Source organism: Macaca mulatta, chromosome 16, assembly GCF_049350105.2.
Source record: "Macaca mulatta isolate MMU2019108-1 chromosome 16, T2T-MMU8v2.0, whole genome shotgun sequence".
Taxonomy (NCBI): domain Eukaryota; kingdom Metazoa; phylum Chordata; class Mammalia; order Primates; family Cercopithecidae; genus Macaca; species Macaca mulatta.
In genome coordinates, this window is record NC_133421.1 from 16,934,055 (window position 1) to 16,950,425 (window position 16,371).

The 16,371-nt window shown below is 46.1% G+C and overlaps 1 protein-coding gene across 3 annotated transcripts in view; it reads right to left on the bottom strand.

Moving 5' to 3' along the window:
• Nucleotides 1–16,371, bottom strand: part of CDRT4 (CMT1A duplicated region transcript 4) — a 98,238-nt gene that overhangs the window by 12,025 nt on the left and 69,842 nt on the right. For all 3 annotated transcript variants that reach the window (XM_015118639.3, XM_028836038.2, XM_077970396.1), the window contains one exon: nt 5,759–5,843. In XM_015118639.3, the coding sequence (XP_014974125.1) occupies nt 5,759–5,831 (73 nt within the window). In that variant the 5' untranslated portion in view covers nt 5,832–5,843. The remainder of the gene's footprint in view (nt 1–5,758; nt 5,844–16,371) is intronic.

Genomic DNA, 16,371 nt, shown 5'->3' on the forward strand with positions numbered 1-16,371 from the left:
CTTTTGAAATGTTCAAAGCACTAGGAATCCAGGCCAGTGTTTGTCTTGAAGAACATGACTTGCATTTGAGATTTTACCTAGAAGAAAAGAAAGTAGCTGCCTCCTACATGATTCAGTTATTCCATCAGCCTATTGACAGCTTGTACTCAGTAGCACACAGTTCCCCAGTGCATGTCAGAATGTGAGAAAATGCATGCATCACCCATTGCGCCCAACTCTTGAGTAATAAGCATCCCCCAAAATCTTGTCTCCCCATTCTCAGCTCCCATCACCAAGACTCTCCCCCTGCACACATACACACACCTTCATGCACTTATGCATATGCACGCACACATGTACATACACATGTTTACTTGCACATGTGTGCACATGCATGCATAGTCACACACATACACACACACACTCAGCTCTCAACGCCCCATCACTCCCCATGCTAGCCAAGCTCTCATACCTTTACCCCTTGGCACATTTTGTTCCTTTGCCCTGAATTCTCTTCCCAGTCTCCACTTCTTTTTTTTTTTTTTTTTTTGAGACGGAGCAAGATGGCTCTGTCACCCAGACTGGAGTGCAGTGGTGCCATCTCGACTCACTGCAAGCTCTGCCTCCCAGGTTCAAGTGATTCTCTCCTGCCTCAGCCTCCCTAGTAGCTGGGACTACAGGCGCCCGCCACCACACCCAGCTAATTTTTTTGTATTTTTAGTAGAGATGCGGCTTCACCGTGTTAGCCAGGATGGTCTCGATCTCCTGACCTCATGATCCGCCCTCCTCGGCCTCCCAAAGTGCTGGGATTACAGGCGTGAGCCATCACACCTGGCCCCAGTCTCCACTTTTAAGGAACTGCACATCCTCCAAATACCCCGGACCGTAGCATGACCATGCAGAAACCACTTTCCTAACCCTTCCAGGAAGGGAATGACTCATGCGCTCTCAGAGAAAGGTGAGAGTGGCTGTATTATAAATAGTGTGCGTCACAGTTATGTTGAGAAATTGCCAGAAAGCAAAAAGGTGTGGGGCTTTACTTCGCACCTTGGGTAAACTGATGAAATTGCATTCAAAATCTGAAAAGCTGAGGATAAGAAGCTGAAATATGGAGACATACACCCTTTCTCCTCTCTCCCTTCTGCCGCAGACACCCCTGGGACTTTCTGCCAAGAGCACTTTGTCAGGTCATCATCAGGGGACGTGCTCTCTCTCCTGGGCCTTTGCAGACCTCTCAAGGAAGGGTTGTTCCGGAGCCTGGAGGCAGTCACTTTCCTTACCCACAACTGCCATCCTCAAACCATTTCTCCTCCCCTGAAGCTTGTGCCCAGGCTACATCACCACCTCACCTGCCTGGTTGCTGCCAGCTTCTGAGCACTGTCCTCTGTCCCTCAGTCCCTGACAACTTGAGCCCCAGGCACGCTGTCCTCCTCTGTGCTGTTACCCTGTCATCACCGTGTCTTCTTCGTCATCTCCTGAATGATCCGTGCAAACCTCCAGCCCAGCAGTCCTCGACCTGCTCACTTCCAATCACCAGGTCTTCCTCTCAGTCGCCACCACCCCTGCCTCTGTGATCAGCCCACTGTTCTTATCGTCCCCAATAACCACACTATGTCCAAAATCTAAGCTGCGAGCATCTCACTCTTACTCTTCCCTCCTCCATCCCTCCAGCTCACTCCCCAAGCAGTTCCCAGTCCAGCAATTTGTGGATTTCAATTCACTCACCCCACCTTCCCCTTAGTGTCCTCTTTGTGTCCCAGCTTCCTGCTTTATCTTGTTGATACCCCACAGCTCCTCCTTACAGTACCTTGCAAACACCCTTAACCCGGTATCCCTCTCCCATGTGCCGGGCAAACACATATTTGCATGGCAAAGCCTTAATACCAGTTCAGTCCACCTATGGGGCTCTTTTGGGTGCCGTCATCTCAGAAACTAAACGTGATAGGAGGAAAACGCCACCGTGCCCATTGGTCCCACGTGGAATAACAGCTAATATTTCTATGACATGTGGTATGACCAGGGCACAGGCTAAGCATCTTACCTATAGTAACTAATTAAATCCTCACAAAACCCATATGCATTAGGTACTATTGTATTAATCTCATTTCACAGGCACGGAAACTGGAGCCTGTAGGGACATTAAGCAGTCTGTCCAAGGTCACACAACGATAAAGTGACAAAAAAACAGGATTTGCCCTCAGGCAGTCTAGCTGCAGAATCCTTTTCTTTATAATTCCACACACTTGCTCCTCTATCTCCAAGTCAATCAACAGAGCTACTCCAACCAACACTTCCCCCTTCCTACTCTTTTCACTCTTCCACTCCCCAAGCAACCCTTTCTTTTTTTAATGTTATATTTATTTTAGATTCAGGGCTCCATGTGCCTGTTTGTTACATGGGTATATCGTGTCATGGTGAGCTTGGGCTCCTAGTGAACGCATCACCCACAATATTGAACATTGCACCCAACAGGTAATTGTTCAACCCTCACCCTCCTCTCATCCTCCTCCCTTTTGGAGTCCACGGTGTCTATTGTCTTCACTTTTATGTCCATGTGTACACATCGTTTACCTCTCACTCGTAAGTGACAACATGTGATATTTTATTTTCTGCTTCTGGGTTAGTTTACTTAGAATAATGGCCTCCAGCTCCATCTATATTGTTGCAAAGGACAGTCTTTCATTCTTTTTTATGGCTGCATAGTATTCCATGGCATATGTATGCCACATTTTTCTTATCCAGTCAACCATTGGTGGAGATTTAGGTTGATTCCATGACTTTGTTATTATGAACAGTGCTGGGATAAACATATGAGTGCAGGTGTCTTTTTGATAAAATGATTTCTATTCCTTTGGGTAGATTCCCAGTAGTGGGATTGCTGTGTCCAATGGTAGTTCTATGTTTAGTTCTTTAAGAAATTTTCATATTTTTTTCAATAGAAGTTAAATATTTTATATCCCCACCAAGCAACTATTTCAAACCTCCTCTTCACCTCCTTCTCCTTCCATTGTAGGTTAATGTCTTTGTCTTGCCCATCAAGAAAAATCCAAGAATCCATCAAGAACTCCCTCATCTCCCACCATCACTTGTACCAACTCTCCACCATATGCTCCACTGCACTTTGCCTTCCTTCCTGCTACAATGAATGAAGCATCCCTTTTCCTGTCAAAGAACACCTCTCCACTTGCAACCCAGGCCTCTCTCCCTCCACCTTCCAAAATGCAATGGTCATGGATAGAGTTGAGCACGCACTCTCACATTCTTGAAATGTTCTCCTACCTGGTTTCCATGACGCCCCAGGAGTAGAATCCCACCATCACTCAGCAAGCTCCTTCTCAGTCTCCATTGAGGATTTCTGGGTCCCCTTCTTTTTTTTTTTTTTTACTCCACATATCCCCAAAGTGATGGGAACCAGTTTTGTGGCTTTATATCTCATCAATTTGCCAAATCTAACTAGACTGACTTCTTTCCCAAAGTCCAAATATATGTATCCAACTGCCAATATACTACATCTTTATTTGCATATCTAATAAGCTCTCAAACTTTTCATGGTTTAAAAAAACTCTTGACCTTACTCCATAAAATGCTCCTTTCTGGTCTCTTCCATCTCAGAAAGAGGCATCATCATTCATCAAATTGCCCAATTCAAACATCTAACATCTCTTGCTTCTTCATTCAATATCTCCAGCCCATTATCCTCCCCAACCCCACCATGATTTAACTTCTCTATGCCACCAGCCTCCTCTAAGACGTCAACATCTATTAACTGAACTACAGAACACCTGCTACTGGTCTCCCTGCTTCCACTCTTGTTCTCCTATGATATGATTTGGCTGTGTCCCCACCTAAATCTCATCTTGAATTGTACCTCCCATAATCCCCACTGTTGTGGGAGGGACCTGGTGTGAGGTAACTAAATCATGGGGGTGGGTTTTTCCCATGCTGTTCTTGTGATAGTGAATAAGTCTTACAAGATCTGATGGTTTTATACAGGGCAGTTCTCCTGCACATGCTGTCTTGCCTGCTGCCATGTAAGACATGCTTTGCTTCTCCTTCACCTTCCGACATGATTGTGGAGACCTCCCCAGCCATGTGGAACTGTGAATCCATTAAACTTCCTTCCTTTATAAATTACCCAGTCTCGGGTATTTCTTCATAGCAGTATGAAGATGGACTAATACACCCTACAACTCCTTCTCCAAAGAGGACCCAGAGTGATTTATTTTTAAACATGATCAGATTAAATCTTCTCCCTGCCTAACATTCTCATGGCTCACCCTCCATTTAGAAGCCAATGCCAGTTCCTTATATTGGCCTGCAAACCCTCTTTGATCTGGCCCCTGCCTCCCCTCCCAGCCTTAGCTAGAGCAGCTCCTCACATCACCCACTGTGCCCAGCCACACTGGCTTTGCCTCTCTTCTTTAAAAACATCAAGCTTGTTCCCACCTTAGGGTCCTTCCCCAACTACTGCCTCTGCCTGGGATGCATGTGTCCCTGATCTTCACATGGGTTGTTCCTTCTTAGAAGTCAGGATTCAGCCTAAATGTCAACTCCTCAGCCTTCCCTGACTACATAACAGCACCACCAGTCACTATCACATCTCCTATGTTAATACTCTGCCTAACACTATCCCTGCCTGACATTTCTTATGATTTACTCATTTATTTTCTCTTAACCAACTAGACTATAAGCCACATGACAGCGGCAATCTCATCCATCACATTCATTGCTCTGTCCCCAGGACCTTGGGTCAAAATCATCAGATAAATGGACATTCCTGCAATTGCCATAAGTAACTTCTCCTGGAATCTCCAGGGATCACTGGAAATCCAAATATCCAGCAGCTTCACACTTGTATGGGACACAAATGAAAAACACAGACTGGCTCACTTGGCAGTAGCCACTACTAGAGAAGGTAAAATGGCAAAAGGTGGGACATTATCCTGAAAAATATGACAAACAAATAGGATTAATGGAGAGGCCTGGGTTCAAATCCTAGCACTGCTCTTTACTGCTTTTAAGTGGGCAAATCCCTTGCCCTATCTCTCTCTGAGTCTTAAAGTTTTCCCCCATCCATAAAATGAGAATGATACATGTCCCAGTAGGTTTATTGTGAAGACTGAATGAGACATTGCAAGTGCCTATTAAGGAGCAAGAATTCAAGCACATAGACCCGTGACAGTACAGGATTCAGGCTTTGTTGAAAGAAGAAATGAAACCTTGTCTAATATGAAAAAGTTCATGGGACCTAAATGTACCAAATTCTAACTCAAGCTCTACTCCACTTTCCCTTCGAAACTCCATTTCTAGTCTCACCTGGTCCAATATGTGTTCTTACCACGGCCAGGTGTCATCACCACCAAATGCAGCGCCAGGGGTATCTTCTGTATGTTGTTAATGAATGTTAGCTGCTTTTTCAAATGCATGAAGTTGCCTGCCTCATAATGATTGTAAATTCACACACATGGTCCCTCCTCTATACGCCCTTCATATCTCCTTCCAGGACTGCTCCAGTGATACTTCTTTTGAGAGGCTGTCCCAGGCCTCTAGGTGGAATAGACAGGCCCTCCTCTCTGCTCCCAAGTATGTTATCTGAACCTTATCTATCAGGGCCGTCTATCCCATTATGTGTTATTTAGTTGGTCTCTCTCTCTCTCTCTCTCCCTCTCTTCTTAAATTGTGTTTTTAAGGCTCAGAGGTGAAATCCTTACATTCCAGACAACTCTTGGCCCACTGGGAGGATAGACTCTGGTCAAAACCCAAGGCCATATTTGCTTACCGTGTCCTGATATCTTGCCTTCCTCTCTTCTCCCAGCTGAAAACTCTTTCTTCAAGTCCCTGGTGCAGCTCATTTCACTGGGTTCCTGAGAAACACAGAATCAGGAAGGTTAACTGGTAAAATTGTAATATAATGTAACTAAGATGAATGATGTGGGGATAGGGAGAGAATCGACACTTAAATATATAAAAAAAGTTGCCTATAATTAAAAATTAAAATAGCAATTGTCCATTCCCCAGAAGTCACAAAAGAGGCCTCTTGAAATTGGGCAGAAACGTTTAATTATTCATTTCAAATGAGTCTTTCTAGGCACAAAGATATCCCAATAGTATACAATGAAACATAACTATCCACATAGAAAATATGTGTGGGTAACATGCCAGGAAATCCTGAAGTTCTGACAAAAGGAGTTTTTGTTGAGTCAGAAATCCAATTAAACAAAAAGGGTTTTAATGTGTCTTCTTGGCATGGTGGAGAGATGCATCAAATACTTTTAAAATCCGGGAACCGGCCCTTCATGAAGCGTGTTCTGTGGCATCCTCTCCCCAACAAAGGCCTGGCCTTTAAAAACCACCCTCGTGCAGCATTGCAGAAAAACCACCCTCTCTTTACTGTTCCAGTGAGGTTCTGCAATATTATTGTGTATGGATTTCAATATCTGAAGACGGCAATTGATAGGAGAATTCACCAAAGTTCCCAAAACAGTAAAACCGCACATTAAACGATTGTTTTGGGGAAAGTATAGCATAGAATTCAGAGCTCGAGTTCAAGGCAGATCAGTGACTTAGCTACGTGACCAGGAACAAGGAACAAGACAGTTAAAATTCAGAAGCCTCTGTGTTCTCATCTGTAAAACAGAGGCAGTAAGAGAAACTATCCTTGGAGTGCCATGAGGATTTAATGAGATAATTCATATACAGCATTGGGCAGAGGGCGCAGGCACATGGTAAGAGCCTATTGGCTGGACTGTTATCATCATTAATATGCAGGGTGGCAATGTCTGCTGCAATGCCAAAACAATGCAGTCCAATGTTCAGGCTGGAGAAATTAGTACCAAGACACATCTTGCCAAAACTGAGTCACTGCGTTGAAGATTGGGGAAGGGACTGGAGTCATAGGAGGTCAGAAAACATGCTCAGGGGACTTTTCAACACAACTGCTGCCACAGTGGTATCCCTACATCTCACCCATCCCTCCCCAGCCACACTACTTTTCACATCCCAAGAGTCCTGTTTATACCATCTGCTCACTAAAAGGCACTCTCTAGAGTTCATCCCCCAGCCCAGATGGGTCCCAGCCATCTGGCATTGGTCCCAGGCGTTGCGTCCACTTGCAGCCACATATGTGCACATGTTAACTGAGGAAGGTTTCCAGCCAATAGACAGCAATACACACAAGTGCACATATACACACAGCCCTGAGCAGAACATCCATATAGTCACTGGCATGAGAAAGAGTCTACAAGCCACATACACATGCGTGCACGAATATGTACACACACAAGCACATGCATACACACACAGGCACACACCTGTGTAACTCCCTAAGTCACCAGCCATGTCCGCTCTCCCTCACCCCAGCTTTGACATCCCTTGTCCCAGCTGTAACATCCCTTGTCCCAGCTGAGTTCTATTTCTCTTCTCAGATCATTGCAGCCCTGGTCTAGAATGACTTAAGGAGCAAAACTGAGCCAAGAAGTCTTGCCAGATTCCTACTGGAAGTAATCTGGAGACTTAGATCTGCAAACAGCATCAAGCGGCTGTAGGGTAGAGCACAGAATTCGGAAGTAGGATAACTCACGTTAAAACCCAGCTTCACCTCATTATGTCTAATCTTGAGCAAGTTCCTTAGTCTTTCTGAACCTCAGTTTCCTTATCCCCAAGGTGGGAAACATCCTGCCCCATGGGATGTTGTGATGATCCAATTGATGTAAGTAAAAGTATTCCATGATCCATGAGGAGCTTTGTAACCATTAGCTTTTCTGGTAAACACCAAGAACCCTGAACTGTTGATATAAATTCTATTCTATGACTTATGGCTGGGGGTTCATTCTGGAAACAAGAAAACTAGATCACATTGGCATCCAACTTGAGGACTAGATGAACTCTAGACAGAACAAAAGTGTCACATTGTTCAGAGAGTGACAGAGACCACAGAGAAAGGGAAAACCAGTGTGGTTGCTGTCTTGGGCTCATCTGCTTTCCTTGGAGTGGAGCTGAGATGGGATGGGAGAGTGGAGGGTAGATGTAACTATTAATACTTTAGAAACTCAGAATTTTTTGCCCCTGAGAAAACTCTAGATGCTATGCCAACAAAGCTATCTACCTCCCAGGAGGAGTAAGGGTGAACATGGAAATGGTTTTCCTCTGCACCTCACAACTCATGTCTTAACAGAACTGCAAGGGTGACAGAGCCTATAGGATGAACAGCAATTGGGCCCATAAGGCCTATCCTAGGCAGGCTGTAAGATGGCTCCCAATAAACTCACCTCTTGGTATTCACTTCCTTGTGAAATCCCCTCCCCTGAGTATGAACTGCATCTAATGACTCACTTCTAATAAACAGAATATGGTCTAAGTGATGGAATGTCACTTCTGAGATTAGGTCACAAAAAAAGTTGGTTTCTGTCTTGAGCACTCTCTCACACTCTCTTTCTCGTTCATCTTAAGGGAAGCCAACTGCCATGTTACAAACTGCCCTGTGGAGAGGCCTATGTGGCAAGGAACTAAGGGAGTTTTCCAGCCAAGAGGCAGCAAGAAACTGGGGTTTTTAGTGCAACAGCCTTTGAGGAGCTTAATCTTGCCAATATCCAGTGAGTGAATTTGGAAGTGGATTCTCCTCCTGTTGAGCCTTCAGATGAGACCACATCCTCGGCCAAAATCATGACTGTAGCCTCATGGAGAGACTCTGAGACAGAAGCAGACAGCTAAGGCATATCCAGATTCCTGCCCCACAGAAGCTATGAGATAACAAATATTTGTTTAAAGCAATTAACCTTTGGAGTGCTTTGTTACCCACCAAGAGATAACCAATACAAAGCCCCTACTAGACATACCAAGGAAAAATCCCACCCACAAAACTGAGACAGAGAAGGGCTTCTAATCTGGCAGCAGTGGGAGAAATTTCACTGCATAATTCCTTCTTCACCATTCCATCTCCAGAGGACACCATTTCTACTAACGTAAGGGAACCTATGTAAGTAAAGAATTTAAGCCTATAACATACCACAAAAATGAAGCTGCCCTTCCAACAAAGCAGATTTTGACAAGGCCATTTTGAGACAGTGGATATACTAATATGGCCAGAGGGGTTACAGGTGGGGTATGGATGGAGGGCAAGATACAGGGGGAAGTATCCAAGATACTCAGAGGTGGAGTTAGGGTGCTTGCCTTGCACATTACTTGAGAGGTATAGACAGCTGACGTTTTCATGGTTTCTTTTAAAAACTAAGTAAAAATGTTCTTGGCACCAAAATGGCTTTGCGAAAGAGCCAGATCAAAATGTCAGGTTCTGTCATGGGACTATTTTATTCAACCCTACTACATAAACACTGTTTGGACTCCGCCTAGGCACTCAAGCCAGGAAGATTGCCACTAATCTTCCTTTCCTTACACACACACACCCGTGTGCACGTGCGCACGCACACACACACACACACACACACACACACACACACACACACGGGGCTCAGGAGTAAGTTTCCAGAATCCAACAGCACAGGGTCTAGAATGGAGTAAGTTTTAAGGCCATCATCCGTCCCATGCCTGATTGGATTTGGGCTGTTCTGATTCAGGCTGACAGCTACCTGCCTAGAGGCTAGCGCCCCACTAAAGACTCTACGGAGCCCCGGTCATCATGGGGTCCGATGGGAGTTTTCCCTGAATTGCTCACCAACCCAGAACACAAGAACGCAGAAACTATTGTGCATGGTGGACCCAAAGAGTGCCTTTAATTTGGAATCGATCCTATTTGTTCTCTGAAGCTCTCTGTTTCGTTAAAGCCATTGATTTACCAACACTTAATAAAGAGGAGAATGTTTCCTAGAGCCTTGCATGGTTGTGTGATCAGAGGTGGGATTACCCACTGCACAGCGCCAAGAGATGGAACCGGCTGCACTGGGGCTGGGCCCTTCCAGTCCAACATCCCAACCCTCACGCTACTTTGCCTCTCTGTACCTTGGTTTCCTCCTGGGTAAAAATGAGGGTTGAGGTCTGCTGTACCCTGTCTCCCTTCCAGCTCGAATCTCCTGTATGTCTCTGAAACCTCTTGGCACAGCAGTCGCCAGAAAATGGAATGCACTGAAGTTTCCTAACATCCCACCAAATGAATTCCTTATGAGCCCAACTTCTGGGTTTGTACTCACCAAGAAAACACTGCAAGCCCTGACCTTCCAAAAACTCGGCTTGTTCTCTTTCCCGGATGCGTTTTCAAAAGAGAAAAGCTAACTTTTGCCCTCTAGGGTGGGAAATGCGAAAGGCACAAGTGCAGAGCTCTGTGAATTGAGACCACAACAAACCCCGCCTGGGCATGGAGCCCACAGAGCGGGCGCTCAACAGCCTTTCCAACCACAGAGTGGAAATTCTAGACACAGAAGGTGCCCAGATGGGCCCTGCTTTCATTCTCTTGCCAACTGCCGTAAACCTGTTTCTGTCCCGTTGGAGCTGCAACGTGGAGCCAGAAATCTGGAAGAATTTAACACCCAGTCGATTCAGACACAGGAAAACATTGTTCAAAGTAAACACTGGAATCCCTCCCTCATCATCCAGGAATGTGGAGCCAGCAGGGTCTGAGCTCAGCAGCTTCTCAAAAAAGCCCCCGCTAAGCTGCTCTGCTTTTGGGGCCACAGACTGGGAGGGCCAGGAGGGGCTCCACACACTCCACACGCTGCCAAGACAGGGATGAGGCTAGGAGGTCAGTGCACCGGGCGTCTCCTCTCCCATGGAAACATGGGCAGTGCTGTCCACAGCCTCCAGCTAAAGAACCCTCTGTTCCCCCAGAGGACACAGCCTGTGTGCAAAGGCCGCTGAACTTGTGAAAGCCTGAAGGAAACAGAGAGGGGCTCAGGACGCTGCGAGACTTTTCCATTTCCTTTGCCTCCCAGCAGGCCGTGAAAGAGTCACTTTTCCTCGAGGAAGAAAGAAGGCTCTGTGTGCAGGGCAAGGGTACAGTCCTTCTAACCAAAAGATGTGTGTGCTGCATGGGATTTGGCCACCGACATTCATTTCGCTTTTACTGGGACTTAACGAATTCCATCTCTCAATAGCCGTATGCCAGGACCCCACCCTATTTCCTCTGGCTCTGGAGGGTGGAGAGGAAAGACTTGCTTTACCCCGGGGTCTCTGAGGAATCTCCTAGACACTGCACCTTAAATCACCTCTGTGTCACTGTGTCCCCTTTGTGTCACTGTGTCCCCTTTCTGTCACTGTGTCCCTCTGCCTAAAATTCCGCTAAATTCCATTCACGAAGATGCAGGCCTGAACCGAATTGTTGGAAGATTTCTCACAGTCAGAGTGGGGAGGGGGCAGCCTTCAGATTAGGAACGTTCAAGGAGGAGAATGCAGAGAGTCCAAAGATAACCACTTGGCCACCAGAAGCTCTGAGTAGAGTCCTACTCAGTGGCAGGGCGGCTGGGCGGCGGCAGAAGGAAGTTGGGTCATTGTGAAGAGGCCAAAGAAACAAACTGCTAAATGTCCAGCATGACAGTCTATCTCGTCCTGGCCGTCACTCCTGCCTTTCCCTGACAGCCACGGCATTCACCCATTCCTGATCCCTGAGGGACCCGCGACCGAAGGCTTATTAATTCACTCATTTAATCTGAATTATTGAGGGCCTCCTACTGCGCCAGGTGAGCAAGAGGGATACAGTCCCTGCTCTGGGGGAGCCTGTATCATCCAGACCAGAGGCTGTCAAGGGGTGGTCCTGGGACCACCATCACCAGCAGCAGCAGCACCACCAGGGAGTTTGTTGGAAATGCAATTTATTGGATCCCACCTTAGCCTGAACTAGAACTAGAAGCTCTGGGGGCTGGGCCCAGCAATCTATTCTCACAAGCCTTCCTGGGGCTTCTGTTGCTCATGAAAGTTTAAGAATCATTATTGAGCAGGTCTGTCACTGCCTCACTTGATAATAAACAAAATCTGCAAGTTTCATGATTTGCCTTGGGCAGGTCACAGAAATGGCGTGAGGGCTCCTATGCTCCTAGACTCAGAACAGCTATGCCAACCTGAGCTGTCGTTTGGAAATTTTTGGTTCCAGTTTCAGGAACACTTTTTCCACCTCAGTTTGGCCACTGTTTCATGGTGATTTGTAAAACTTTTTTTTTTTTTTTTTTTTTTTTTTTTGCAGAAGAGGCAGGAACCTCCTCTCCACTCACGAACAACAAGACAAATGGGGCTTCTTTTGACTGGTAGCACCCATCCCAACAGGGGCTCTGCCATCCTTTCTGAAGGTGACTGTGAGAAGGCCATTTCCACTGTTGTCTTCAGGCCCCTCCCCGCACCATTCTCTCACTCTTGGTAGGTATCAAGGAACATATACAGCCAGATTTCTCTATTGAATTGATTTCTAAAGAGATGCACCAATCAATGAGGTAGAATTCCATTCATTCACTCGGCAGATGACTTCCGTGCTGCCAAACGGAATGATCTCCTTTGCCTCTTCTGCTTATCTCATCTGACCTGTTGGAAAGGGAGCCAGCAGGCCCCTTTCTCCTGAGCCCTAGCACCTCACAGGCCTCTCTTCTCAGGCCCCATGCTGGCCCCTGCTCCTCTGCTCCACTTAGGGTGAGGGAGCCCCTGCCCCGGCACCCTTCACATCTTCATCTGCAAACTCATCACAGTGCCCCAACTCCCAAACGTGTGTCTCTAGCCATGGGCTCTTCCCTGAACTGCAGGCTCTTATATCCAATCCCTGCCAGACATCTCCTCACAGATGTTTTATAGGTGCCTCAACCTACCTCATTCCAACAGCTCCTGACACCTCTCTCTCCCACCACATTCAAAAACCTGCTTCCCCACTGGCCTTCCTCCAGTTTGTTAACCAGCACCCCTAATGAACCTGTTGCCAAAAAACTAGGAATCCTCTTTTCCTCTTCCTCTCATCTTCAAAATCCAATTTACCAGCAAGTCATGTCAACGCAACCTGTAAATATCCTAAATCCTTCGTTCTCTTTATTCTACAATTATGACAACTACTACTGCTGCTAATAATAATAATACAAAAATAACTCACACCATAGGTGTTTATGTTTTATATTTATTAACTCATTGAGCCTTCCCAGCAAATCTGTGCATTAAGTGCTGGATTATTCTCTCTTACAGAGGGTAAAATTGAGGTATATAAATGTTCAGTGACTTCCTGAAAGCCATACATCTAATACAGTGGAAGCAGAATTCCACGTGATCAAGCGTGTTGCCCCTGTGCTGCCCCCATATCCTCCTGGTTGCCCCCACAGCCTCCAAACTGGCCTCCCTGCTCCCACTCTTGCCCCTGTATAATTTGTTTTATCCACACAGCAGCCCGAGTGATCTTTCTAAAACCTGCACCAGTACACACCACTCCCCAACACAAACATCCCTTTCCAGGGGTTCCCCCAGAGCCCTTGGGATGAAATCCAAACTCCTTCCGTGGCTACTTCTGTCCACCTCTTAGGTCTCCTTGTTTCTATCTCTCTCTCTCCGTCCCCCGCCTTCCCCACCCCCAACCACCCTCCAGCCACATTGCCTCCCTCTCGGTCCTCAAACTCACCAAACTCCAACCATTTCCTCCCTCCAGATTGACTTTCACAGATTTTTACATGGCTGGCATTTGATCATTTAAATCTTAGCTCAGTGTTGCCTTCTCAGAAAGGCTTTTTCTAACTTCCTACTCAATCTAGCCACTCAATCCAACTCTATCACGTCACATTGTTCTGTTTCCCTGACAGCACTTATTGCTATCTGAAATTATTTTACATTTGTTTACGATTTATTTTCTGCCTGCCCTCTTAGAACTTAAATTCCATGAAAGGAAGGAATTGTTCTGTCTTTTCTCTCATGTATATCCCAGGACCTAAAACTATAATACGGAGCTCTGTGCCAGGCATAGGGATAGCAAGGCGAAGGCAGCAGAATCCCTGCCCTTAAGGAAGTCGGCATCTGCAGTTCCACTACAGCATGCGGGCTGCCACGAGGACAGGAGCAATTCCTCACCCATCCTAGGAATGCTGGGAAGACTTCCTGGGGTAGATGATTTGAGTTTATTTTATTTCAACATTTATTCTGGACCAGACCTGCCAGTTACAGTGATAGATGAGACTAGTGGTCTGCTTCCTTAGTACCAACATCACCTAGAGAGCCTTTTAAAACACAGACTGCTGAGTCTTATGCCCAGAGTTTCTAATTCTGGAGTAAGACCTGGAGTAAGCACCAGGAATCTGCATCTCTAACGGGTCTCCAGGTGAAGACCAGTGTCATCTAGGGACCACATTTTGAGAACCACCAGATTGGACCATTTTCTTGTCACAGCTCACCATCAGTATTGCTCAGTGCAATGCTGTGTACCATTTGCTGTGATAGGAATATAGGCTATATATAAATACAGGCTACAAATAAAAGGAATCAGTAGGTACTTCTTGGAGGAGCCGAAACCTAGGTTTCATTTTGAATAATGAGTAGGCATTACTGAAACAAATAAGGGATGAAAAACAGAAAAACTCAAGGAAAAGGACAAAGTAGTACATAGTCTTAAACATTAAAATATATTTCAATATTGCTGAAGCATAAATCATAAAACAAAGACTGGTTGAAGGTGAGACTGAAGTAAGCAGCAGATTCGAGTCTCTTAAAAAATTAGTAGCAGGAGGCCAGGCTGCATAAAAGACAGGTGAGCACAGCACACTTAGGGAACCGCAGAAACGGTGGCCAATACAGAGAGTGCTCAAGGGTCAGGGGAGAGGTCTTTAGCAAGAAAAGATTCTAGGCCGGGTGCACGTCTGTAATCCCAGCAGTTTGGGAGGCCGAGGTGGGTAGATCAGGAGGTCAGGAGATCGAGACCATCCTGGCTAACCCCGAAAGCGAAACCCCGTCTCTACTAAAAATACAAAAAATTAACCGGGCTTGGTGGCAGGCGCCTGTAGTCCCAGCTACTCAGGAGGCTGAGGCAGGAGAATGGCGTGAACCCGAGCGGCAGAGCTTGCAGTGAGCCAAGATCACGCCACTGCACTTCAGCGACAGAGTGAGACTCCATCTCAAAAGAAAAGAAAGGAAAGGAAAAGATTCTAAAGAAAAGTAGAAGTGAAACCATGAAGGGACCCTACCTTGGGGCTGGGTCCTATGGGGAATCAGAGGGTTCCTTAGCTGGAGGATGCAGACAGAATTGCTCATATATATGGGCATTCATTCAGTAGAATACTATACAGCAATGAAAAGGAACAGGCTATAGATATGTGCAGCCTCATGAATGAATCACATAAACATAATGCTGAGTGAAAGAAGCCAGGCACGAAATAGTAAACATGAGTCGATTTACATCAAGTTCAAAACACCAACAAAATATAGGGTTTAGAAATACATTTAGTGTAAAGCAAGTGTGTGAATCCCATAAATTCAGGAGCGTAGTGACCTCTGAGGATTAGAGAAAGGGGTTATTGATGGGAGGAGGAAGGAAGGAAGTTTCTAGAAGCTAGCAGTGTTGTATTTCTTGTCATGGGTGATTGTTACTGAGTTCACTTTAGACACATCACCAAGATGTAAGCTGTATGCCTCACTTTGAGCACTTTATATTTCAAATTTGTTTTTTAAAAAATTAAGACATTAAGATAGTTGAGCAGGAGATGGGGGTGGGAGGAGGTGGACAGGAATGGAACAAAAACTGCTAGGAGGAGGGAAATGAAGATTGTCGAGAGCGTGACTGCAGGGCTACGCATGCGTGTGTGGGTGTGAGTGTGCCATTCACTTCAGTGTCAGTCAGGAGCCCTGGATTAAGGGTGAGGAAAGATCAAGTGTGTTGGGAAACAATGAAGAAGTAGGTAGGGGAGGGCTAAGGTCTTTAGGAGTGGGGCTGAAATCCTGGATCACTGGGCTGGGGTGGAGAACGCAAAGCCTGGAGATGTGCCACCAGGCAGTCGCACCTATCAAAGAAAGACCCCACCATCAGACGCTGACTTTGAGGCTGTAATTAGCAAGTTGGCTCGTGTCTCTCTGAGGCCAAAAGTAAGTGTCTAAAGCCAGAACAAAATCATTCTTTCCCATGTTCCTAAAAACCTTAAATACAAAGGTAAAATAAACATTTATTTTAGAAATAAATGATGAAAACTGAAAAGCAAAGTAGGCCAACTATTTCCCAGGCAGCAGGCCTGACCTGCTGCAAATTCTTGGTGTCCGGTTTCAGCTAGGCACTCACTGTAACTTGGCCAAACTTTCCTCGTTGACTTTCCCCGCACATTCCATGCAGCTCCACCCTCTGAGCCATGAAGCTGCTCCCAGTCGCCCTCTCTGCGGTGGGCTCTCGACCGTGCCATGTGCCAGAGGCTATGCTGGCTGATTCCAACCTAAAGTACCTCCTCCTTAACACTGTCTTCTGAGCATCCTCCCACCTGCCTGCCTGTCATCAGAGATGTGGGTGGCCTGAGGAAA